Source organism: Babylonia areolata, chromosome 24 (genome assembly GCF_041734735.1).
Source record: "Babylonia areolata isolate BAREFJ2019XMU chromosome 24, ASM4173473v1, whole genome shotgun sequence".
Lineage (NCBI taxonomy): Eukaryota > Metazoa > Mollusca > Gastropoda > Neogastropoda > Buccinidae > Babylonia > Babylonia areolata.
This window is the reverse complement of record NC_134899.1, coordinates 36,494,628-36,519,899: the sequence shown is the minus strand read 5'-3', so window position 1 is coordinate 36,519,899 and position 25,272 is coordinate 36,494,628. Positions and strand designations below refer to the sequence as shown.

General features: G+C 39.1%; 1 protein-coding gene across 1 annotated transcript in view; it reads left to right on the top strand.

Annotated features, from left to right (window-relative positions):
• Nucleotides 1–25,272, top strand: part of LOC143298625 (circadian locomoter output cycles protein kaput-like) — a 40,095-nt gene that overhangs the window by 761 nt on the left and 14,062 nt on the right. The window contains exons 2-5 of the mRNA XM_076611506.1: nucleotides 6,701–6,760; nucleotides 13,451–13,599; nucleotides 24,009–24,100; nucleotides 24,868–24,957. Coding sequence (XP_076467621.1) covers nucleotides 6,701–6,760; nucleotides 13,451–13,599; nucleotides 24,009–24,100; nucleotides 24,868–24,957 — 391 coding nt within the window. The remainder of the gene's footprint in view (nucleotides 1–6,700; nucleotides 6,761–13,450; nucleotides 13,600–24,008; nucleotides 24,101–24,867; nucleotides 24,958–25,272) is intronic.

Genomic DNA, 25,272 nt, shown 5'->3' with positions numbered 1-25,272 from the left:
CTAGAGTGGCCAATCACAGTATGAACTATGATTGAAATTATCTTACAATCACGTAACAATGGCAACAAAATTCAGCAGTAATCTTTCTCTCAGTTGAAGATGATTATTGATTTTAAGCTGGTCAGTTACAGAAACTGAGAAAAGTTTCACAGTATTTCAACTATTTGGTTTGGATATATAACTCTTGATAAATGTGGCACATATCTTGCGAGTTTCTGTCAGTTTTGTATATGTGTAAAAAAAAAAATTTTTTTAATTAAAAAACGAGAATGCTGTATATTTCTTCCAAGTGTTGTGTTTCATTTGCAGTTGATGTGATGATGTGTGTCTGGTCATGTGAAAAAAGACAGATGCTGTTTTCCTACACTGCATTTGCCTAAAACAGAAGTCAAACATTTTCTTGCATTTTTGCCAGATAACATTTGATAAATGATAGTTTTGATAGAATTTAACACATTATCTTAGGAGTGTTTTTTTTATTTGGAAATAAACATTTGATGAAGTTTCCAACTGAAGACAGATCAACAGGTTTACCAGCTCAGTCTCTCTGAAAGTGGGTCAAGACTGGACCACAAAATATGCAGTATTCAACATATTCCATGCACAGCAATCATAGCGATAGTCCAGAAAATCAAGTTTGGTTTGTACTTGTATCCTTAAGATTGCATTGAGAGAAGTGTAAATAGATACGCTCCTATTCCTGAGAGATCATGTTTGAAAATTATAAAGATTAAGTGTGCCTCCACATTCTCGTGACCTTCACCCCACTTGCATTGTTTCGCTAAAGATTAAAAGCAATGACCCCAGTGTGGTTGAGTGCTCTGCATATGCTTAAATTCAAACATCTTCAAAAGTATGCCACAGAAGAAAAGGTAAGATCGTGAATTGATTTTTTTTTTTTTCTGACTACAATGACCATGACAACTCATGACCATGACACCCACACCATCTTTTTCATTCTACTGGGAGCTTTTAGAAGATATAAATGTTGCATATGATACGGTATTTAAAATCATTGCCATTCATTTCAGTAATGTTATTAACTTATTACATCAATACATGTTTCAAAAAAGATTCTTCAATAAATTCATTGTGTTTCATATTCCCAAAATTCAAAGCAGTGCTACAGGGAAACAGCATCTGTCTTTTCTGATGATGAGACACATGATCATGTCTCACAAAATTAATCATAATACAACACTTGAAAGAAATACTAAGTATTCTATTTCTGTGGGTTTTTTTATTCACGTTCTTATGTATGAATTGTAAAACATACACAAAAATGACATAAACTCACAAGATTTATGCCATATAAATCAAGTTATCTCTGACCCAGGTAATGTGAAACCTGCCATTATATTTAGTTTAGAAGCATATCATGTTGTTGTTTTAATTCTAATTCAGTAATTGTTGAAAAGTTTTATATTTGTTTGATTTTCTGCCAGTCATATTATTTTTAACCATGAAATTGTGCGTTTCTGCTGTCTGAGTTGCGGTTGATGATAATAATTTTTCCATTTTTTGGGTTGGGGGTGGATGGGGGTCCGTCAATCTTTCAGATGATGAAGGGTGTGCTTTTCTTTACATCAATCATGTCAATAACATATCCAAGAATATTTATTAAAAAAAAAAAATTTTTAAGTCCAAGAAGAGTGCTGTTGTAGCATTTTATTTTAATTTGTTTATTTTTTATGTGGCATTCAGAATAGGGAAGTGTCGAAGTGGATGTATGCTGTAAAACCTGCCCTAACCACTGCAGAACCTAATAGTGTATATAGATCATGAGCTATCTTCACAAATTGTTTGTATATATATTATAATACCAGTTTGACAATAAGTACAATCATCATTTATCATGATATGCTAGATGCTGTACTGGTATTGGAATATTTATGGCTCTGATGGGTTTTTTTGTGTGTGTTTTATTTATGTAGAAGTCAAAAATTTGTATAGACAGAAAGAAATGCCACAGACCACAGTTATAGACTATAAAACATTTACATCAAATAAAATCTACTTCTGCATCACTAAAGGAATTGGAAAACATGTGAACAGCTTTCTCAAGTGATGTTCATTTTACTTAAAATTGGTCTTGAACAGATCATGTCCCATTACAACATTAGCTTGATCCACTGGATGAGCTGCACATGAGATGAAACACATACAGTTTTGTAGAGACTGACTTACACTACAGAAAGGCCATCCTGTCTCTTACTCTTGTCTTACTCACTCTTAGTGGGGTTCCTCTGACCATCAGAGTGAACCGCATCTTTTGCTGCTAATATAAATATTGTTCAACTTTGTGAAGATAGTACAACTATAAGTGAGAAGCTTATTCAAGTAATTGCTATAAGTATGCACACACACATGCACGAGCACACGCACACACACACACACATAAACTGTATCTGTGTTTGTGTATGATTTTTTTATTTATGTTTGTACCTTTTTATGTACTTCTCCCCCAATATTCTTTGTGACCCCGGTACACTTGGTAATAAAGACATGTTCTATTCAATTCTAAAATGATGTGTTTGTGAATATTATAAATCATGCACATTCAAAATCAGAAGCACATACGTATATAAATATAGATATTAAATAATCATAATGGTTTGATTTGTAATAATGAAAATACCCACAACACTTATCAGTGTTTAGGTTGGGGGTTGGTCCTGGTTGATTGACCCCAGCAAATTTGAAATGACCCATGATGGATGTGTCAACATTTGGACCATTTGGCTTATTGATTTTTTCCAAGTCAATCAGGCCAAAAAGCCACAAGTTTCTTCTGTGTTGTTAACTCTTTACTCCCCTGCTATTCTCACAGACTGAGTTTGGCTTCAGTATGCTGGAAATTCCCGCTAAAAAAAAAGAAAAAAAGAATTGTTCACATCATGAACCATGCTGCTGTTTTCAAGAATTAGGAAAGTGAAAAAAAATGAGCGTTCAGAATAGCTCCAGATTTCATCTGTTCTGCAAACGTGTGGAAACAGAAAGCAATTAGACTGACAGTGACACTGTATATATATATATATATACTTATGTGAAAAATTACTATCCAAGACAGTAAGGAATCAGTTAGTGCTTGTGGTTTTGTAATGACTATGTTTTCTGTGCTTATTACATTAGTCATTTGGTCTTTCCACACCTAACATGAGCACATACTCGCTTTCCACACACACACACACACACACACATACATGCACACACACACACTCACACAAATGTACATGCACAAAATAGTAATTAAATAAATACACATGCATATTTAAACCATTTTAATCTTTACATACTGAAGAGAGCAATGGACAAAGTTCTAAATAACAAATAAGTAAAATGAGAAAGGGGGTCGGAATCCCACAAATATCGCAATGACAATAGTAGGAATAGACCTTGAGTGTCAGTCTGGGTGGGTGCTAGTCATTCGGATGAGATGATAGAATGGGTTTTTTTTTTGGTTTTTTTGTTGTTGTTTTTTGTTTTTCTCAAGGCCTGACTAAACGCATTGGGTTACGCTGCTGGTCAGGCATCTGCTTGGAAGATGATGTGTAGCGTATATGGTTTTGTCCAAACGCAGTGACACCTCCTTGAGCTACCGAAACTGAAACTGAAACTCCATCATGGTCTTAGTGCAAGTAGATGAACCCATGGTGACAAAACATCGAAAGGTTTGTCCTCAGCAAAATAGTGTGGGGGTTGTCATCATCATGGTGTGTCTTGGGCTGAGTGGCCTGGCGGAGCCCATCCCTCTCCAGGTCGTTGGTCACAGCCGAGGTCACCCAATACCTGGGTGGTCGCCTTGACCCCGGACACTTAGTCGTTGAGCTTGCTGGAAGCCCTTCCGCCCTAGCCGTTGACTGGCTGTGCAGCTCTTCCGCCCCCTAGTGGTGCAGTGTCAACACCACCCCCTCACGTGGTTTAGCCCGCCAGCTGAGGCGGTGTACCAGGGTGTGGCGCTTGGAGCCAACACGTGAGAGCTTTAGGAGATGGATGAGGACCAGTGATGCCCGTCTGCTCCCGAAGGAGCACAGCTGCCAGACATCAAAGGTACTACCTCTATCCAGAGCCCCCTACACCTCACTGCAGAACTCCAGAGAAGAATCCAGGCCCTGGAAATGAGATGCTTCCGCAAGATCCTGAACATTACATACAAAGACCACATCACAAATGAGGAAGTGAAAAGAAGAGTCCAAAACGCCATTGGCCCATTCAAAGACCTGCTAACCACAGTGAAGGAACGCAAGCTCCGCTGGTATGGACACGTCACACGATCAGACGGCCTAGCCAAGACCATCCTGCAGGGTACCGTACAAGGAAGGAGGAAGAGAGGCAGACAGAGAAAGCGGTGGGAGGACAACATCAAAGAGTGGACGGGCCTGCCATTTGTCACAACTCAAAGGGCCGCTGAGGACTGAGGCAGGTGGCGCGAGCTGACCAGGCAGTCATCCATGGTGCCCCAACGACCCACCCACGGGTCAAGGGATAGATGAGATGAGAGAAAATAGTGTAGAAAGATCCATTTCAACAGTAACCAAATATACTTGCAGACAGGAAAAAAGAAATGGTGCTGCACTGTGGCGACATGCTGCCCCTGGGGAGAGCAGCCTTAATGTCACAGGACAGAGAGAAAAATATGTTGCTAGAAAAAGTAATACAATACAAATTACAATACAATGCATACAAGTGCATTATCCACTTGGCCAACATTCTTGCATAGAGATGCAACAAGTTCATTCAAACATGAATAAACAGGCATACACATATTATTATACACACATGTATGCATGTGTATGTGCACATGCAAACACACATATTACATATATCCACACACAGAGAAGTACACGTCATTCAAACATGCTCATGCCAACTGACACGTGCACACACTCATGCATGTTCATGTATGTTCACACACACATTTGATTTGCTTTAACCATAAACTGATAAAGTTAAGAAATTATCACAATAGTAAATGATACAGTTTTCCTTTCAGATATAAAAACCAGCATTATGGCGTGTGTGTGTTTTTGTTCTTCTTGTTGTTAGTTTGTTTTTTGGGTTTTTTCAAACAAGAAGATGATACCACACTGATGGGGCTTTCCTCCTCTTTTTTTTTTTTTTTTTTTTAAAGAATCTTTAGTGGTTTGAATTTGTGCTGTCTCACCAGGTTATAAGAAATTTTAGGGATGCACAATGCAAAAACTTTATGTAAAAAAAAAAAAAAATGAAAGAAAAAAATAGAAACTTAGAAAGAAAAAAAAAAAGTTTTTTGCTGCACATACAGAACAAGTTTTCAGAATACCAGACAAGGGTAGTGTCTAAGGCTAAATCTCCATTGGCACAGTCCCAGCCAGTCATGTACCCCTACTTTAGTTCAGGCCTCATCCTAACTTTAGAACAATAGAAGAAGAGTTTGTAGAGCTTCCTTCTTGAGGAAGCCAGAGAAATTGGCCTTGTGCACTGAAGCTGGGACAGCATTCCAGTTTGGAATGGTCCTTGGGGATCGGGACAGCTGATTGTTCTTGTTGGGATGAAATTTTCAGAGGTTCACTAAACTGTTCATTGCTTTTTGTTTTTCATTATAAAAAAAAAGAAAAAAAGAATGAAGTATCTGAGATTTTTGGCATGTTCCTTTTTTGGTTATACCCCTTGGCTATAATGTGACAACAGTATTATCATTTGATATTGTTGTCAGTTGCCCTGGTGAGAATGAATGGTGCAGAATAGCCCAAACACCTACATATGGAAAACATAGGTAGCACTCAAGATGTTAAAAGAATGATTGGATCTTGTTTGTCTGGTGGTATTATTCGTGTGGTGGTTGGTTATATAGATCAGGAGTGATAAATCCACCAGGTTGTTGGCTTACCTTGCATAGCTTGACAGAATTGGTGTGGCACCAGAATTCAACTGTTTCCCATTTATAATCTTTTAAGTGGGCAGTGATGCTGGTTGTTCTTTCATACTGTCTACTGACATACTTGGCTGCTCTGTGGATTGCCATTATCCATCTGCTCATGTCAGCAGTTTGGGGTTCCAGACAGGGCAGCAGTATTCTTGGTGTGGAGGAATCAGGGTGTTGTTGGCATTGGTCTTTGTGGCACCATTATTCGGCAGGGGGGCACATTGCATTTGAGTAATCCTTTCATGTCTGATGTGAAACATCTTGGTGTTAACATCTTCACTGTCATTTTTTGCATACTTTTTGGTACCTTATAATAAACCTAACAATTCACCTCTCCCAGGCCACAAAATGATGGGGTTTTTTTTGTGTGTGTGTGTGTGTGTGTGTGTTTTTGGGGGGGGGTTCATCACGTTGGATGTTAATTTTCATTGAAATTGATGCTTTCACTAGTTTCAGAGTTTTGAGGAAGATTTTATATATGTTATTGATAGATAGACAGATAAGAATAATTATGTTAAAGTCAGTCATTTTGTTCTTTTCTGAATTGTTTTTTCTACTGGCATGAAATTGATGAAGTATAACTGTAAGTGAGAAAACAAGTTAAACAATTACAATGAAGTGGACTTTTTTTAAATAACTTTTTTTTCTTATCAATCAATCACAACAGCTTATTTTAAGGTAATTGTCAAACATCATATTTGTAGACAGATTTTTTTTAAATTAAAGGTTCATTTTTTGCAAGGACAGTTTTGTTGTAGATGATTAAATGTTTGCTTTATGTCCTTTTGATTTCAGTGAAAGTGTTCTCAGTATTGACGACTTAGACGACGGAGATGAGAAAGACAATGTCAAAAGGTAAGAAGCTGTAATACTCATTGACTCAGTCTCAGTAGCGGTGAAAGATAAGGAAGGTCTCTGTTCTCAGTGTAAACCAGTCAGCAGAATATGCAGGGGCACATCATTCACTGTGATATATTCATGGCATCGGTCTTTTTTGTGGGGGTGGGGTTGACAGTGGGCTGGATATTTGCCAGACTTTCACGGCAGCAAGCAGTGATTTATTGCAGCAGTCTCAAGAAGAGCATTTATAATTAAATTATATTTTTCAGGACATGCACTAATATTAGTAATAATTGTTAATATTATAAGTAATAAGGCCATGAGTACATTGTGATAAGTGCCAGGCTGAAGTGTGTTTGTGGAGTGTGTGCTTGTTTGTGTATGTGTGTGTGAGAGAGAGACTGTGTTTATATGTTTCAACAAGTCTCGAGTGTACTTGTTCGCTGATGCTGTTTCCTGATTTTTTTTCCATCTTCATATCTGTCTGCAACAGCAGACATTTGTTTAAATAGGTTGATTAACAGGACAGGAATTATCTGACAACACTCTTGCTATGTAAGCTATATATATATATAGAGAGAGAGAGAGAGGTGCAAAGCTATGGATCTGTGTATATATTATGTGTGTATGTTTGTGTAAGCGTGTACATGTGGGAACAGACATACAGAGCATGTGTGAGGTAAACATGCAGTCGCTGTTGCTTGTAAGATTATACGGGCACAGTTTACAGCTCAGATGACTGCAGAGACCACACAAAGACTGGGCAGTGCTGACAGGGGAACAGTTCTTTGTTGCTCTGTGTCAGGTTATGAATGGAAGAAAAAGCAGATGAGGAAGGATGCACATCATACCTTTATTTTAGAAAATTGAATAATGATAAAAAAAATTATACCTATTACACACACATACACACACACACACACACACACACACACACACACACACACACACACACACACAGAATCATATATAGATATATATTATATCAGCTTATACCATAGATTGATTATAGTTTACGGTTGGGCCAACAGCAGAGTTAGAGCTGTATTATCAGTGGTTTCTCCATTGCAGTGGGAAATCATTTAGTGATTTACAGCTTACTCATGCTTAGCCTTTGGTGAAGGACAATGACTCTCAAACTAGGAGGCAAGATTGCACTGGCTCTTAGTGCTGCTTTGGGGGCTAGTTGGCCTTTAGAAACCATCCCAATGCTGACCATCCAAAAACCCTCTTGGCCGAGAGAGTGGGGATGTAACTTGGGCAAGACAGTCTCCACTATAATCAAATTCTAGCCCAAATAGTCAGGACAGCAGTTGCCTCCTCTGCTGTTCTGGTGGTGTTAGTCGGACAGGACTATTATATACATGTTACATATAGATGTAAATATAGATCTGTTTATATAGATATAGATAGATAGATAAGAAGAGAGAAAATATCATTGCAGAAATGAAATACTAATGTCACAAACTTAGATTTGCTGCGTACACATATCATGTTTTCAAAAAGTGTGGTGACCACGAAATCAAAGCCTGTTTTTTTTTGTGTGTGTGTGTGTTTTCTTGTGTATTTGTTTTTTTACAAAAAGATATATAAAGATATTGATTATCAGATGATGAAATTAAAGACAGTCATAGGTGGTATATATATATATATATATATATATATATATATATATATATATATATATATATATATATATATCTTTTCACCATATGACTTACGAGCAGTTCCTTTCAACTGGAACCTCCTCACCCACCGATACCCACTTTGCAGATGACCCCACCTTGTCTCTTGATCTTCCCCTTACACACACACACACTCTCTCTCTCTCTCTCTCTCTCTCTCTCTCTCTCTCTCTCTCTCTCTCCATGTTTGTGCATACATCCACAGACCATGAAAGCAGAGCATGAAGGGCCTCAGAATTGGAGACTGTGTGTCCATTAGATTGTGATGATGGGTGAAGAAGAGAATTGTGAGAATGCCATGATTCAGACTTAAGTAAGAGTTAAACAATCTTCTGTGGTGGTCTGGAATTCCAGAAAGCTTTCAGAGAGGTGTCTTTGAGATGGATGACATTCAAATGTGTGTTTTTTCTCTGAGTTTGGATCCGGCTGTGGCTGGAAAATAATGAAATGAAAAACTTTTGTAGGGTTCAGTCAAACATGTGATCTCTGTGTCGTCATTCTGTGAGACTAACCACAATGCCACAGTGAATGGTTTTGCTTCATGTTTATCTGCATCCATTATTTGTGATTTCAAAACTTTGGTTTTTTTTGTAACCCACACACACATGGCATTTAAACCACATGCAAAGCTTTTTTTGGGGGTGGGAGGGGCGGGATGCATTTGATTTCTTGTTTTCCTGTACAGGTACTTGAAAATGATTGCCTGATATAGTGTTTCACTACTGCCAGTTCATTGCCATTTCATTCATCTCTGCAGATAAGAAATTTTCCTCACATACATAAAACAAATCCAGACATATATGAGTTACAAATAGAGGGTAAAGAGAAAGGTGAGACAGAGAGAGAGAAAAAAAAATTGAACACAGCAATAATCAAGTAAGGAGAAAGGAGAGACTGGGAGAGAGAAGACCAAGCGAGAGAGACAGTGACACAGTAAACTGAACACAACATTAATAATGTGACACAGTAAACTGAACACAACATTAATAATGTAACCAAGCCCAACCACCCAGTCTCTGAAAGCAAAGAGATCAGGTGGCAAGAATGCATGCATTCCTGTGCGGGGGTGAACGTGACAAAAAAACAATACGTGCACCATCTGGACCCACAGGCAGATGTATAAATGACAGATCAATAACTGTTTTCACTGACCGCGTGGGCATCAGGGTTGAATAGTAGAAAGACAGTGGCAGCCAAATAAGCTGTACATCACCGGTTAAGCTGTACATTTTGGATTGATTGGACCAGACAGATGGAGAAAGAGGTTAGGCAGAAGAAAAAGTGTTTGGAGTGAGGGGAAGGGTAAGGGGTGATGGGAGTGGGGATTGGTCAAATGCAGAGCAAGAGAGATATATAGATGTGTGTGTGTGTGTGTGTGTGTGTGTGTGCGCGCGCCCTGATGCTGGGGATTACTAGATGAATCAGTGAACAAATCAATAATTTATGCTTTTTTGTGTGTGAATGGGTGTAGGTGGATGTGTACATGTGGGTGTAGATGGCTGGTATAGGGTGGCTTATTTTTATTTTGTCTGTGCTATAAATTTTGGTTGTTGATCTTCTCTCACGTATTGATTCACTCTTGTATGTGTCAGAGAGTTTGTATCTGCTGCCCTCTCGAGACTCTGTGTGTGTGTGTGTGTGTGTGTGTGTGTGTGTGAGAGAGAGAGTGTGAGTCTCTCCCTTTCTGTCTCTCTCTCATGCAAGTGTGCATGTGTGTGTGTGTCAAATTGTCTCTCTCTCTCTCTCTCTTTCTCTCTCTCTCCTGTTTTTAACTGAACGAGGCCTGCTTCAAGTCAATACAGATGACATTTTGGGTTAATCCCACAGACCCATTTTCAGTTGATGCAAAAAGTATCGTAAGAAATTCTGCATTATATGTGTGAGATTTATCAGACTAAGAATACATTCCAAGATATTATTATAATTCTTTTTTTTCACGTAATACAATGATAAAGTATTTACCTATGTATACACGTGTGTGTGCATGTGATCAAGTGTGTATGTTTAGATGCGACATCTATAATTAACTTGAAAAAACAGAGATTTCATCGTTTTTCTATTTCAAGGAAATGCTATGAACGTGATATGTGTCTGAAGTACTGAATTACACAACAGATATATGGGGAAATGATTTCCCTCGCCCACGTCTTCCTATATATAGCATGTTTTTGTTGTTCAGTGTCATTCAGTTCATGAAAAAGATATGATTTTTCTTTCTGCAGCTCCTGATGTTTTTTTCCGCACCTTATGAGGGATGAAAGGAATTAGGACAATCCTTGTCCATTGTTCAGTGTGTGTGTTTGAAGGGGAGTGTGTGTTTAAAAAAACAACAACGTCTCTCACATCTAAAACTGATACAAGAAATGCTAGCATTTTTAAAGTCACTTCAAAATGTGAAAGAAAAGAGCACAATTGTCAACAAAATGTCACGATGTGAAGAAAAGAGCACAATGTCAAAGGTCTGAACACAATATCAAGAAGTGCAGCATTTCTTCTAAGCTTTCTCTTTTTTTTGGGGGGGTGGGGGGGGGGGAGGTGTGGGTTTGTTTTTAAGTTTTGCTGCTCAACCAACTAGTTTGCTTGGATGATTCTTTTCTTTGGGAGGATAGGCCAATTGCCTTGCCAACAAAAATTTTAGTTTGTTGTGTGGTTTCTTCTGATGTCTTTTGATTACTTACCTGTTTGTTTTCACATGCATTCCATTGTAAGGATTTCTTTGTCAAAATATCACCAAAGTCTAAAAGATATGTACAGTCAGTCATTGAGAAAATCGCTGGAAGACAGTACTAAATGTCTGTTCTATAGGAGCACCAAACCCAACTTTTGTCAAGAAAAATATATCTCACAACTTTCAGATTCTTACATATCCCTTGATAAAATTTCGTTGCAGTAACATTAAACTGTAGATCAAAATAGGAAGAACAGAAGGCAAAAACAGAGAAAACAGAATTTGCAAGGAATGTAATATGGGCATTGTTGCGGATGAATTTCATTTTGTTTTAGAATGTCCCAAAATACTGTAATTCAAGATGAATTAATACCACATAAATATAAATCACACACACACACACACACACACACACACACACACACACACACACACACACACACACATATATATATATATATATCATATCATATCATATCATATCAGTGTTTGGTTTATGCAATTTATTCAGTGCTGGGAAGAAAACACAACTTAATCTGCGTAAATTCATAAAACTTGGAAAGGGTGTGTAACTTTTGTTACATCTAAAACATACTTGTCAGTATGTTTAAATTTGATTTGGTTTGACGCAAATCATTATCATTAGTGCACACTTGTGTGTGTGCATGCGTGGGTGTGTGGTTTTGCATGTTTCGAAGACATTGTTGGACTGAAGTTGTGATTCAATGAGTATGTATTGTTATTGTATCCTCCACACCACAAAAGGGGCAAAAGATTTAAATTTCTTTGAATCTTGGAATTTTTGGTTTTATTTATTTTTCTTATTATCTTTTAGGCTATTACTTTATGCATACCTATGATAGGCTTTCAAGGCCCTGACCAGCATGTTGGGTTTATGCACAGGTCAGGCATCTGCTGTTATCTTTAAAAAAAAATAAATAAATAAAAAAAAGTTTTGAAGCAAATTTGGTGTGGTTAATATGGATCAGTCCATGCACTTTGATGTAACATCTGTCGCAGTAACTATTGGCACACACATATACACCAGGTCATTAAGAAAATACAGGCTTTTGTGTATTTAGGGCATATGCTCCTTTTTTCTTTTCTCTTTTTTTTCTATTTTTTAAATATTTATTTGAATTTATTTGAAAGCAGATGTGGTGTAGCGTAGATAGATTAGTCCACATCTTCGACTCCTTGAAACTGAAACTGATGGTTTTGCAGACAGGTTGGTTGCCTTGCAAAAAAAGTTTTAGTTTTGAGTTTGCTGTATGGTGTCTTCAGAGTTCGTGAGTTTGCTCACTGTGTAATGTCTTCCGAGTTGTGTGTTTTGTGGTGTTTTCTGAGTTGTGTGTTTGCAGTGTTGTGTCTTCTGAGTTGTGAGTGAGCTGTATGGTGTATTCTGAGTTGTTAGTTGGCTGTGTTGTGTCTTCTGAGTTGTGAGTGAGCTGTATGGTGTATTCTGAGTTGTTAGTTGGCTGTGTTGTGTCTTCTGAGTTGTGAGTGAGCTGTGTGGGGTATTCTGAGTTGTTAGTTTGCTGTGTGGTGTCTTCAGAGTTCGTGAGTTTGCTCACTGTGTAATGTCTTCTGAGTTGTGTGTTTTGTAGTGTTTTCTGAGTTGTGTGTTTGCAGTGTAGTATCTTCTGAGTCATGAGTTTGGTGTTTTCTGAGTTGTCTGTTTGCAGTGTTGTGTCTTCTGGGTCATGAGTTTGCTGTGCTGTGTTGTGTCTTCTGAGTTGTGAGTGAGCTGTATGGTGTATTCTGAGTTGTTAGTTTGCTGTGTGGTGTCTTCGGAGTTGTGAGTGTGCTATGTGGTGTCTTCTGAGTTGTGAGTGTGCTGTGTGGTGTTTTCTGAGTTGTGAGTGTGCTGTGTGGTGTCTTCTGAGTTGTGAGTTTTCTGTGTCATGTCTTCTGAGTTGAGTTTACAGTGTGGTGTCTTCTGAGCTGTGAGTTTGCTGACTTTGGTGTCTTTGGGTTTGTGAGTTTGGTTTGTGGTGTGTCATTTATGAGTTATGAGTTTGCTGATTGTGTGTTGTCTCACGAGTTGGTTTGCTTTGTGGTTTCTTCTGCATTGTGAGTTTGTTGACTGTGTGTTATCTTCTGAGTTTGTGAGTTTGTTCACAGTGTAGTCTTTTGAGTTGTGAGTTTTTACTGCAGTATCTTCTGAATAGTGACTATGTGAATTTTCTTTGCAATGTCTTCTGGTTTGTAATTTTTCTTTGTGATTTCTGAGTTTTGAGTTTTCTTTTGTGATGTCTTCTGAGTTTTCTTTTGTGATGTCTTCTGAGTTGTGAATTTGCTTTGTGATGTCTTCTGAGTGGTGAGCATGGTGACTGTTTCGATTGTTGTCAGGAAAACACGGAACCTCAGCGAGAAGAAGCGGCGCGACCAGTTCAACCTGCTCATCAACGAGTTGTGCAGCATGGTGGCCTCCAACAACAAAAAGATGGACAAGTCCACCGTCCTCAAGTCCGCCATCCAATTCCTCAAAACACATCAAGGTAGGCTGGGTTTGAGTTTTAATTTTGAGGGTGAACGTTTTCGTTGATAAAAAAAAAAAAAAAAAAGAAGAAGAAGAAGAAGAAAAAAGAATGTCTTGGTTGAATTTGCCTGTTTTTGCTGTGAGAGTATTTAAGTTTGTTTGGAGTTGAAGTGGATGTGTGCGCGTGCGTGTGTGTGTGTGTGTGATATCCCTGTTTCATGTGAGTGATTGGGGGAAAAAATTACACAAAAACAATAAAATTAAAATATTAGGATTAAAGTCTACAGATAAAATTTTGTTTGGAGAATCTACCTTTTAAAAAAAAAAAAAAAAAAAACAGCAACAGAAACTAAGTTTTATTTTATCTTGTTTCTTTTTGAGAATCAGAAGATTAAAACGGTGAGAGAAAAAAAACAGGGGAAAAAATCCCATAGATATTATAACGTTTGCCACAGGGGAAACCCTTGGGAGATGTGAAACAACTTTGAGCAGAAGTTTTTGTTCGAGGACTTGGAATGAAAGAAAAGGATATGCACCTGCTAGGAAAGGAACAGTACAACAGTTACAGTTTGCCTGATCTATTTTTGTCAAGGGAGTAGAAAGAATTGCTGATCAATTCTTAAGAAGAAAGGAGGAGGGGGAGAAAAAGAAGTGGTATGTTTATTTGCTTTATTTTATTTTATTTTATTTTATTTGGGGTTTTTTTAATAGCCAAACAGTAATCTGTTACCCAGCACTGAATCATCAAACACATAGAAAATTACCCCTCTCTCTCTCACACACACACACTCTCTCTCTCTCTCTCTCTCTCTCTCTCTCTCTCTCTCTCTCTCTCTCTCTCACACACACACACACACACACACACACACAAACAGCCAAATACACCCACATACATATACCCCCATCTCTCCCACCACATACCCCTTTTACATAAACACGAATGTACTACGAATGTACTTCCAAACACACACATGAAATACACGCGCACACATACACTCACATAAACAAGCATACAACAATATCATAAGCGCCTGTGCACATGAACACACACACACACAACAACAACAGATAATGTCGCCGCCGACAATACATGCAGGGGTGACAGTACATGCTGCAACTATTCATACCTTAAGAGACAATCTGTTGCTTTGGAAAAAGTTCAAAGGAGGCCTACCAAAATAGTTAAAGAATGTAGACAATTAAGATACTTGCAATTGCCATCATGGAAAGGAAGAAGATTATGAGATTTAATCCAGACATATACAATATTGAATGACTTAGATGATTTCAACGGAGACAAAACACTCATTAAGAGTTCATCTGATAAAACAAGGAATTGTCTGGCAAATCTTTACTTAAGACTCTGTAACACTAACATCTGTAAGTTCTGTTTCACTCATTGTGTTATTAAGCACTGGAACAGTCTGAACACTAACATTAAAACTGCACAAAGTCTTGATTAGTTAAAAAAAAAATCTGCTCAATAGTGATCCCAAAATGCAACAGAATTTTTAAACCGAAGGAGTGAGAGAGAGAATCAGAATCATACTTTATCGGGAGAGAATCAGAATAAGACTTTACCGGGAGAGAATCAGAATTGGACTTTATCGGGTCAAGGAGACTGTGGGAAAAAGCACACTTCACCACAGTACACGTGCATTTGTTACACAACATGCTTTTAGCGTTACCAACTGATGCCACGACACACAGATAAATCTAAGTGCATCACCAGGCATGATCTGTTACTGTGTTAATATGAAACCTTATCTCCTGTACAATATTGTGCAGTACAGTTATTTTTCCTGAGATAAGCGCTTATATATTATGTGGTTTTCTGACACTACCAAATGAACGAAACAGCTGACAGCTCTCAGTTCATCACCAGTATGCGATGTGTTTGGACCATGGACAATTAGCAGACTATTCAGTTAGCCAGGTCGTTTCATCCCGTTCCTATTTCGGGAAACTCAGCTTCCAGCGAGTTTTGGTTTTCACAACAGTTAGGAATAACTGGAACAACGCATGGGCTCATATGGTGATGATCGTGGTGATGTTGATAATAATGATGAACTGTTTTATTTTGTGTTATTTAGCATAGGGTGGCTGTAAGACATTTTTAGGGCTTGAATCTCAGCAGTACATTGTGGTCACGAGTCCACTGGGCTCAGTGATGGATGATATGACTGAACGTTAAGTAAACGGATGAATCTGCGTTTTTGTTTTGTTTTTTTTTTGTTGTTGTTGTTTTAAACTCGTTTGCGGTGTTCAGCCACCAAGTTAAAAATAGCAGAGTGCGGTCAGCAGTGGCAGAGAGTGGTTGATTCAAAAACAGTGTCAAAGGAGGGAGGAAAACAAACCAACCAGCCAACCAAATATGCACACACACACACACACACACACACACACACACACAACGTGCCAGTACCGTCAGCATTTTCACAAACATAACCATCATATCATGATGGTTGTTGTCATTCCCCCCTTACTCTTCTTTCTCTCTCTCATTCTCTCTTTCTGAATTTTACGAAGCTTTTACTCTCGAAATGAAGAAAGGATACAATGTTGGGTTGGCCTGGGTTCCCAGCCATGTTGGCATTCGTGGTAACGAAAGGGCAGACCAGCTGGCCAAGAACACTGTAAAGGAAGAATTATCAAGATCCTTCATACCATACACAGACATGAAGCAGAAGGTGAACACTTATGTTAAGGATCTTTGGCAAGAGGAGTGGAATACCCAGACGGACAACAAGCTGTTCCAAATCCATCCAGACCTAAAAGAGACCCTCCCATCAGGTGAAGAACTGAAAGGAGGAATCAGTGCTGTGCAGACTGCGTGTGGGGCACACTTTTTTTTTACTCATTCTTACTTGTTGAAGGGGGAAGAGGCCCCTTGATGTATTCCCTGTGATGAGCCTCTCACCGTGAAACACGTGCTCCTTGACTCTTGGGATCTGCATGACGTTAGACACAGATATTACACGGCGGTTTCTCTGAAGACTGTTTCGTGATGTTCCTCCGTGGACGCTGATGTACTTCTTTAAAGAAGTGAACACTTTTAATCAGATTTGAAGGTTTTAAACTGTGGAAGGTTTTTTAAACTTTGAGTGGAAAGCTTAAAGCGGTGACTTGTTTTGATTGTTTTTTTGTTCGTTTGTTTTTGTTTTTGTTTTTTACCCATGTAGTAGGTATTAACATGGCGATAGCCTTGAGATGGCCTTAGTGGTTGGCGAGGCTCTAAGCACCATAATTTGATTTGATTTCTTTCTTTCTAATTTTTCTCCTACATTTGTGTTAGGAAAAGACAAGAAACCAACCCCGATGACAAACAGTATGTGTGTGTGTGTAATGGTTGGTATGTGTGTTGGATGATTGGTATATGTGTTGGACATTGGTTTGTGTGTGTTGGATGGTTTATATGTGTGTGTAAGAAAGGGGTAAGGTCTGTATGTGTCATTTAGAAGTATTCATGTGCCAGAAGGCGAGTAATGTGTGTGTTGGATTGTTGGAATGTGTGTGTTGGATGGTTTGTATGTGAATGCTGTAGTGTGGGTTTGTGTGTTTTGAAGGAGAGGTATTTGTGTGTGTTGGGACAGTGGGGATGTTTGGGTCAGAAGGAGAGCATGTGTGTGTTTGAGGGTTGATATGCATGTGTGTGTTTGTAGGTGGGTATGTGTGCGTTGGAGGGTTGGTATGTGTGTGTTGAATGATTGTTATGTGTTTGTGAGAGGGTTGGTATATGTGTTTTGAAGAATGGGTATGTGTTTGTTGGAGGGTGGGTATGTGTGTGTTAGAGGATGGGTACAAATTTATGTGTTGGAGGTTGGGTGTGTGTTTGTTAGAGGGTCGATATGTGTGTGTTTGAGGGTGGGTATTTGTGTATTGGAATTTGGATTATTACTGTTAGAATGTGTGCATTGGCATTGTTAGTATTTGTGCGTTGGACGGTGGGTATGTGTGTGTTGGAGGGTTGATATGCATGTTGAAGGGTGTGTGTGTGTTTTAGAGGGTTGGTATTTGTGTGTTTGGGTTTGGATATGTGTGCATTGAATAGTTGGCATGTGTGTGTGTGTGTGTGTTAGAGAGTTGATATTTATATGTTTTGGAAGGTTGGTATGTGTGTGTGTTGGATAGTGGGTATGTGTGCGAGTCGGGCGGTGAATATTTGTGTGTTGAATGGTTGGTATGTGTGCATTGGAGGCTGGGTATTTGTGTATTGGGGCTGGGTATTTGTGTGTTGAATGGTTGGTATGTGTGAAAGGGTTGGTTTGTGTTTTAGGCAGTGGGAATGTGTGTGTGTGTCAGAAGGCGAGTAGGTGTGTTTTTTTAGGGTTGGTATGTGTGGGTTGGATGATTGGTGTGTGTGTGTGTGTGTTGGAGGGTGAGTATGTGTGTGGAGCGTTGGTATTTGTGTGTGTTAGAGGACCGGGTTGGTATGTGTTGTGTATCTTTGATATAGGGGGACAAGGTGGTAAAGGGTTGCTGTGTCATTCACCCATGTAGACGCGTACCACACTCATGTCCAATTCTCCATTCAAATTTTTATTAAATTTCATACCAAAACTTAATAAAAAAAGCAAAAACAAAAAAAATCTGAAAGAAAAAAAACAAAACAATCAAAATTAATAGCAATGAAACAAAAGGGTATGCTATGTCCACATGATCATAGCAAATTAAAGGCAATTAAACAATAGAATTTATTACCATGTCCGCATGATCATGTCAACACATTATAAAAACAAGAACAGCATCTACCATGTCCACATGATCATGGCAAATTAATGGTGATTAAACAAATATTACCATGTCCGCATGGTCATGGTAAAACAATAGAAAAACAAGAAACTGCATCAGCCATGTCCACATGATCATGGTGAAATAATGTCAGTGAAACAAAACATCTACCATGTCCACATGACCATGGCAAGTCAGTAATGATTACACAAAATTACAGATCTATCATCAAAACATACTGAATTACAGAATGCATAAAAAAGGAATTACTTGCAGTTTGAAGGAACTCACAGCAAATGAGTGAGCAATCAGTGGAATTTTTCCACAGATAAAATCATGGAATTCTGTGAAGTTCTTCCACAGACAGTCATATCAACACATAAAATTTAAACCATAATCACGATGTTTCTTGATCAGCAAGGGGTTATAACTATATGTTTTCCTAAACAACAAAAATAATATTCAGTATATGGGGCCTTGTGAACACAACCCCATAATGAGTCCTTAAAACAACAGCAATAAACAAACACACATAAAAATAATAACACACACCTCAGGACTGAGATGTTCCCACAGGCGCTTGTGCCCGCTGCCTGTTAGCCTCACACACACATTCTGCCGGTGAACCTAAGTCACTGAAAACAAGTTGACAATCATCAGCACCTAAAATCACTAGTCCAGATCTCAACATAACTAGACATTAGGGAACAACCAAGCCATCGGAAACCTGCTATACAAAGGAACATTATTTTGACCTCAACTTAGCACAACGCTCTCTCTCTCTCTCTCACACACGCACACACTCAGAATCTTCATCAGATACTCCGTCTTTATGCTGACATTCACTTAGCAAAAAGTCTCATTCCTGGCTAAACTACAGCAAATAATACAGTTTAAAGAGTACATAAAAAAAAATTGAACGTTCACTGTCTCTCAGCATTTTTACAACAAAAGAATATGTACTTATATTTTTCTGGTTCCAAATGTCCGCTTATGTTTCAGACAATTACACTTTGTTCCAAATCTGAACAAACCTTATGCACAAGGTAACAAAGTCCATGAAGGAAGACAACACACTAAATCTATGAACAGAGCATGGCCTGGGGATGTGTGTGTTTGGTTCATTTACATAATTAATCCTTTATTTAATTCAACACTGTGGAGGATAAAATTGGTTTCCATATTCAATCTTTTATTTCGTTTAAAAACAGCGGAGGATAAAATCTGAACAAACCTTATGTACAAGGTAACAAAGTCATGAAGGAAGACAACACACTAAGTCTATGAACAGAGCAAGTGAAGAAAGAATATAAACAAAGACTATGTACAAAGCCTCAATATGAACACATGATCACTCATCCTCTGCTTAGCTGTCTGACCCAAAGATGTCAGTCATAATGAGATGGAGCTGGGTCTCTGCCTAGTGTTCCCGCCTGTGTTTCCTTCTTAACTGTTTGTGAGGATTACGGTTTGAACACTTCGTTCCAGAGTAACGACAATACTTACGGATGCCTGCCTGCAAGCATTCACAAGATGACTCAACACACTTCCCTTCACAGTTGCAGCCACCGTGCTGCATGGCCTGGTGAGCACTTTCATGCTGCTGGCCCAAACTGATGTGTTGCTGCCTAGTGGCTGAGTCCATCTCCTCCAGAAAAGGGAGTAGGATGGAACGGCGGCTGCTGGAATCAATCACAGGCAACCTGTACCTAGTGCCTTTCTCGTCTGTAATGATAGGCACACGTTCCTCCGCAAAATGCTCCTTCTGCATGCCAAGAACATAATCAGTTCCATCCCATGGGAAGCAGTCATAGGTTATCTGCCTTTCAAAAAAGAATGTAGTGAGGTTCTTGGTAAAAGTCACCTTTTTAGTCTGAGTCCCTGTGGACAAGGAGGAACTGTCTCTCAGCTCCAGTGCAGGACACACATAGGCAGCTGATCTCCTCTGTCTCCTCCAAGCTCAAACACAGGTCTTGGAAACAGCTAGATGCATGTCTCTCTCCATTCCAGTAAAGCTCGTTGAAGAACCGAGACTGGAGGAGTGATGGGGACCAGACAGTCAGTGTCACAACACAGAAACGTTGGGCCAGGAAATTTCTGACAGCCTAACAAAAAAAGAGGCAGAAACCTCACTACAGCTTGAAAAGAAAAGCTGAAAGCTCACTGCACCAAGGAAAGGCTGAAACCTCACCACACCCCTGAGAAAAGAGTCGGAATTCGCCGGGCAGTAAAGCAGCTCAAAGTCAGTCAATCAGCGAAACAACTGAAGAACAGTGAATCAGTATTGAAAGAACTCAAGAAAGTACATTACAAACAACTACGGAACACAGTGAGTCTGAAACCAGCGACTCAAGAAAGTGCGATAGAAACAGGCGAAACCAGTTCCGCAGGATAGTCAGTCAGGAAGAAGAAACTGGGCCAGAAACTGAAGCTAAATGATTTAACACTCAGTCTTCGACCAGCAAGAACATGCCGGGAAGTTGAGTCGACCCAGAGAGAACTGAAAACTGACTGTGACAGCGACCAAAGCAAACTGACTGCAACAGCAACCAAAGTGAAATTGTCAGTCTGAGACAGCTCCCAAAGCAAACTGACTGCCATCTCCAAAAGCAAACAGACTGCGACAGCAACCAAAGCAAACAGACTGCAACAGCTATCAAAGCGGAGCGAAAGTGACAAGCGTCTGACTTCAACAACAATCTGAGCGAAAGTGGCACCAAACGGAAATGACGTCGCAACAGAGGAAATAATGTCACACTTAGCGCACTGCATTTCAGGTATGCAGTTCTTAAGTTCTGAGTTTTTGCCTTCTGCCGTCGGGCAGATGATTCTGATTGGTTAACCGGTGACACACACACACACACACACACACACACTTAAAGGTAGTAGCAATAGTTGTAGTTGTACTTATTATGTGCATTATGTCTTAGCTGACTCTCTGCTGGTTTCCCTAAGCTGTCGCTAATGACTCCCGAAGCTCTTACAACAGGGAAGCTAAGTCTCTCATAACAGGGAAGCTAATCAACACATACATTACATCTCCTTTTCTTTTCTTATTAATTGATTAAAAGAGAATCACAAATTCAGCATTATAGTATTATGCGTTGATGGACTTTGACCCCAGGTATCTTAAATTTCCTCAGTCAGTCTCTGAGGTTTCCGTTTTTCTCTTGTCGAAAGGCAATGACTTGACTCAGAGATGAGTATCATCAACCAAACTGTCTCCTGCTGGTGTTGGTTGACAGATCTTTCTGGTTATCTGACGATTTTGGCGAACTGTTGCACCATCCAGTGTCTCAGTAAGGAGGCTTCTCAGTGCATCACGGCGTTGGATGACTGTGCCTTCTCACTGTAAGTCAGGTATCCAGACATTGTCACCCACTGAGATGTCTTCTGGATTGGACTTCATCTTCTCCCTGTAGTCTCTCTCCTGCTTCTTCAGAACATTGACATCAGGTGTCTGTGGTAGAAGTTTTGGAGAATAAGGCACCCATGTCTTCAGTCGATGTCCAACACTCATCTGGGCTGGGGAGTAACCATTGAACAGAGGTGTGTTCCTGTACATCAGCAAACCAAGATAGTCATCTTTGCATTTCTTCATGAAAGACTTTATGGTTTGCACAGCTCTTTCCACTTCTACAATTCTCTGGGGATAGTGAAGTGATGTGTTCGAAACCCCATGTCTTGGCAAACTTCACAAACTCTCAAGCAGAAAACTGTGGTGCATTGTTCATGACCATGACAACCAGAATGCCGTGTCTGCTGAAAATCTTGCATTTGGTAATGGTTTCGATCGTTGTTACTCGCTTGGACATTATGACAATCTCCCCATCACACAAGTAGTAGTCAGCAGCAATTAGATACTGATTGTTCTTGAACTCAAAGAAATCTGCGGCAATGCGTGACCATGGACGGTCTGGAAATGGGGTTCCTATCATTGGCTCAGCTCTTGCATTGCGATATTTGCTGCATTCTGTACAAGTCTTCACAATGGTCTCTATCTCTTTACCAAGGCCTGGCCACCAAACGCTGCAATCTTCTCTGAAAACTACTCTTTTTACATCCTGACTGGCATCTCTATTTCATTCCTCTCCAGTTTGTGTGTCCCTTCTGCGTGTGCGTCTGTTGTGTGCATAAGAGAATGGCAAAATCATGGTGGAAGTGGTGACTGTCCCTTGATGCCTGTGCTGTTTCGTTCCAGTATACTTGTCCTATGTGTATTTTTGTTTTTGTAAGCGCTTAGGGATTTGGTAAGATTAAGCGCCATAAATGCCCATTATTATTATTATTATTATTATTATTGTAAAACAGCCACCTGTTGTACTTTCCATAGATGGACAAAATCAAGCTAAAGCTCAATGAAGACAAAACTGAACTCTTAGCCGTTGGAGACTTAACTCGTCTTAAGGCAGCAGAAAAGGACCAAGTTATGTTTGGCCCTGCTTCAGTAGCATTTCAAACATCGGCCAAATACCTGGGTGTATATATTGATCAAACCTCGACTGTGAACGACCAAATTTCATTTTTGTGTCGCTCATGTAATTTTCATCTCCGAAGGCTAGTCTCAGTCAGACCCTACATAACAGAGAAAAATATGGCTCAGTTGGTTTCCTCTTTTGTCTTGTCCAGACTGGATTACTACAATTCCACTCTCGCATGTTTACCATCTTCCTCCATCAACAGATTGCAGAAAATTCAGAACAATGCTGCACGACTGGTTCTCGCCAAAAAGAAAATCTGATCATGTTACACCTCTGCTGAATCGGTTACACTGGCTTCCAATTGAAACCCGCATTCACTATAAGTTAGCAACACTCGCCTTCAAACATTTTGACAAGTCTCTTCCATTGTATCTCTGCTCTCTATTGGAAACATATGAACCGCACAGAACATTAAGATCCAGTTCTGAAAAGCTGCTTAAAGTTCCAAGAACTAATCTGAAATGCACTGAAAATAGGTCACGTTCCCCAAGTGTGGAACTCTCTACCTTCATCTCTTAGGAATACCTCTGATCTACATTCCTTTAAGTCAGATCTGAAAACTTACCTTTTCCGTAAGCATTTTTGTTCTGGGCGAAACGGTTAAACCAAGGTATGCCTGTTAACAAGTATCTTTGTACTAGTATTTTTGTAGTCCTGTTTTAATGCATTGTGTATTTTATGTAGTTTTGGTCTTACATGTGATGGCATTTTTTCTGTCTGGTTATTTTTTAATGGGCATGTGTGTGTGTGTGTGTGTGTGTGTGTGCATGTGTGCGTGCGTGCGTGCATGCATGTGTTTGTGAGGGTACAGTGCTCTGGTACGCGCGTGTGTGTAGGCATGTTAGTATGTCCGAACAGAATTCTATGTTAGAAAATAAGAAATATCTTAATGCTTATGCAATTTTGTTTTTAGTGCAGTTGATATTTAATGTCAGCATGTGTGTGTGTCTGTGTGTGAGTGTGTGTGTGTGTGCGTGTGTGTGTCTTTAAGGAAGGGACATCTATATATATATGTGTGTGTGTGTGTGTGTTCTATGAAATGCATTTTGTTTTAATCTAAGCCTGGATGTTTTCCATTGTCACATAGCGGTTGATGTGTTTTTTAAGGCATGTTTATAGTCAACTGGATGATGTAAGGCGCTTTGAGCAGCATTGGTGCTGGATATCACGCCACAGAAAAACTATGTGTTAGTAATATTATTATTATTATTTCCAGAGATCTCAGTGCAGTCTGCAGCCAATGAAATCAAAGAGGACTGGAAGCCAACGTTTCTGTGTAACGAGGAGTTTGCACAGCTGATGTTAGAGGTATGGTCACCTCCATACTGGGGCTCACATGGTGCAAAGTACTGTAGGCAATAAAATGGTACACTTCGTATTGCATGGACGGTGATATTTCCATATTGTACAGATTTCCATATTGGCATTTTGGTGATTTAAAAATTATACATACAGAACTTTCCCTTTCTTTTACTTTGTTTCGGTATTATGACACTCAGTACGGTAAGCATATCTGGACCCCGGCCACAAAAGTCTTGCAGAAATCAGTCACTCCCTCCCATGCTGTAGACAATGAAAGGAAGTCTCCACATTGTATACAGTCCTAAAGAAGTTAAGGACCATGCTCAACATTTTTTCCTGTATGTTGGAGAAATATATGAAGTGATGGAAATAAATCTAAATGCCTCCATTCATATTCAGAAGTCTTGTCTTTCAGTCATCTGCTATGAATGCTGGAGATAATTCATTCAGTCATTTTACATTTCTTTCTTGTTGTTTTTTAACTTGGTAAAAAAAAATTGGATGTGGCACTTCACTTGTTTTGGACAGTATACTTGAAGTTCAGTTCACTGTTCATCGTTTATGCTATGACAGTATAAGGTAAAAAAAAAAAAAAAAAATATATATATATATATATATATATATATATATATATATATAGATAGATATATATAGGTATATATGTATATATAGACATGTGCAGCTGTGTTGCAACTCTTTTCTTTTACTTCTTTATATCATTTTTTGTATGTTTGTTACTAACGTGCTGAGTTAATTGTCTCGTTTTTGTGCAGGCAGTGGATAGTTTCCTGATTGTGTTCACACAGCGGGGGTCTGTGCTGTATGTGTCAGAGAGTGTGACCTCTCTGCTGGGACATCTGCCTGTGAGTGGGCTTATGTTTTCGCGCAAGAGAGAGGCTGTATGTGGCGTATGTGTGTGTGTGAGTGTGTCTGTGTTCTGTGTGTGTGTGTGTGCGTGTGTACATATTTTTTGTGTGTGTTCTGTGGATGGGGTGTGTGTGTGTGTGTGTGTGTGTATGCCCTATGATTGTGTAAGTTGGCAGATGGATGTTAAAGTGAGGAAGCAAAATGAATTTGCACATTGAGTATGATCTTGGTGACTGAAGAAAAAGAAAAAAAAATTAGAATGTTGGTAATGGTTAAGTCGTTATGTTTTATTTTATTTTGATTGTATTTTG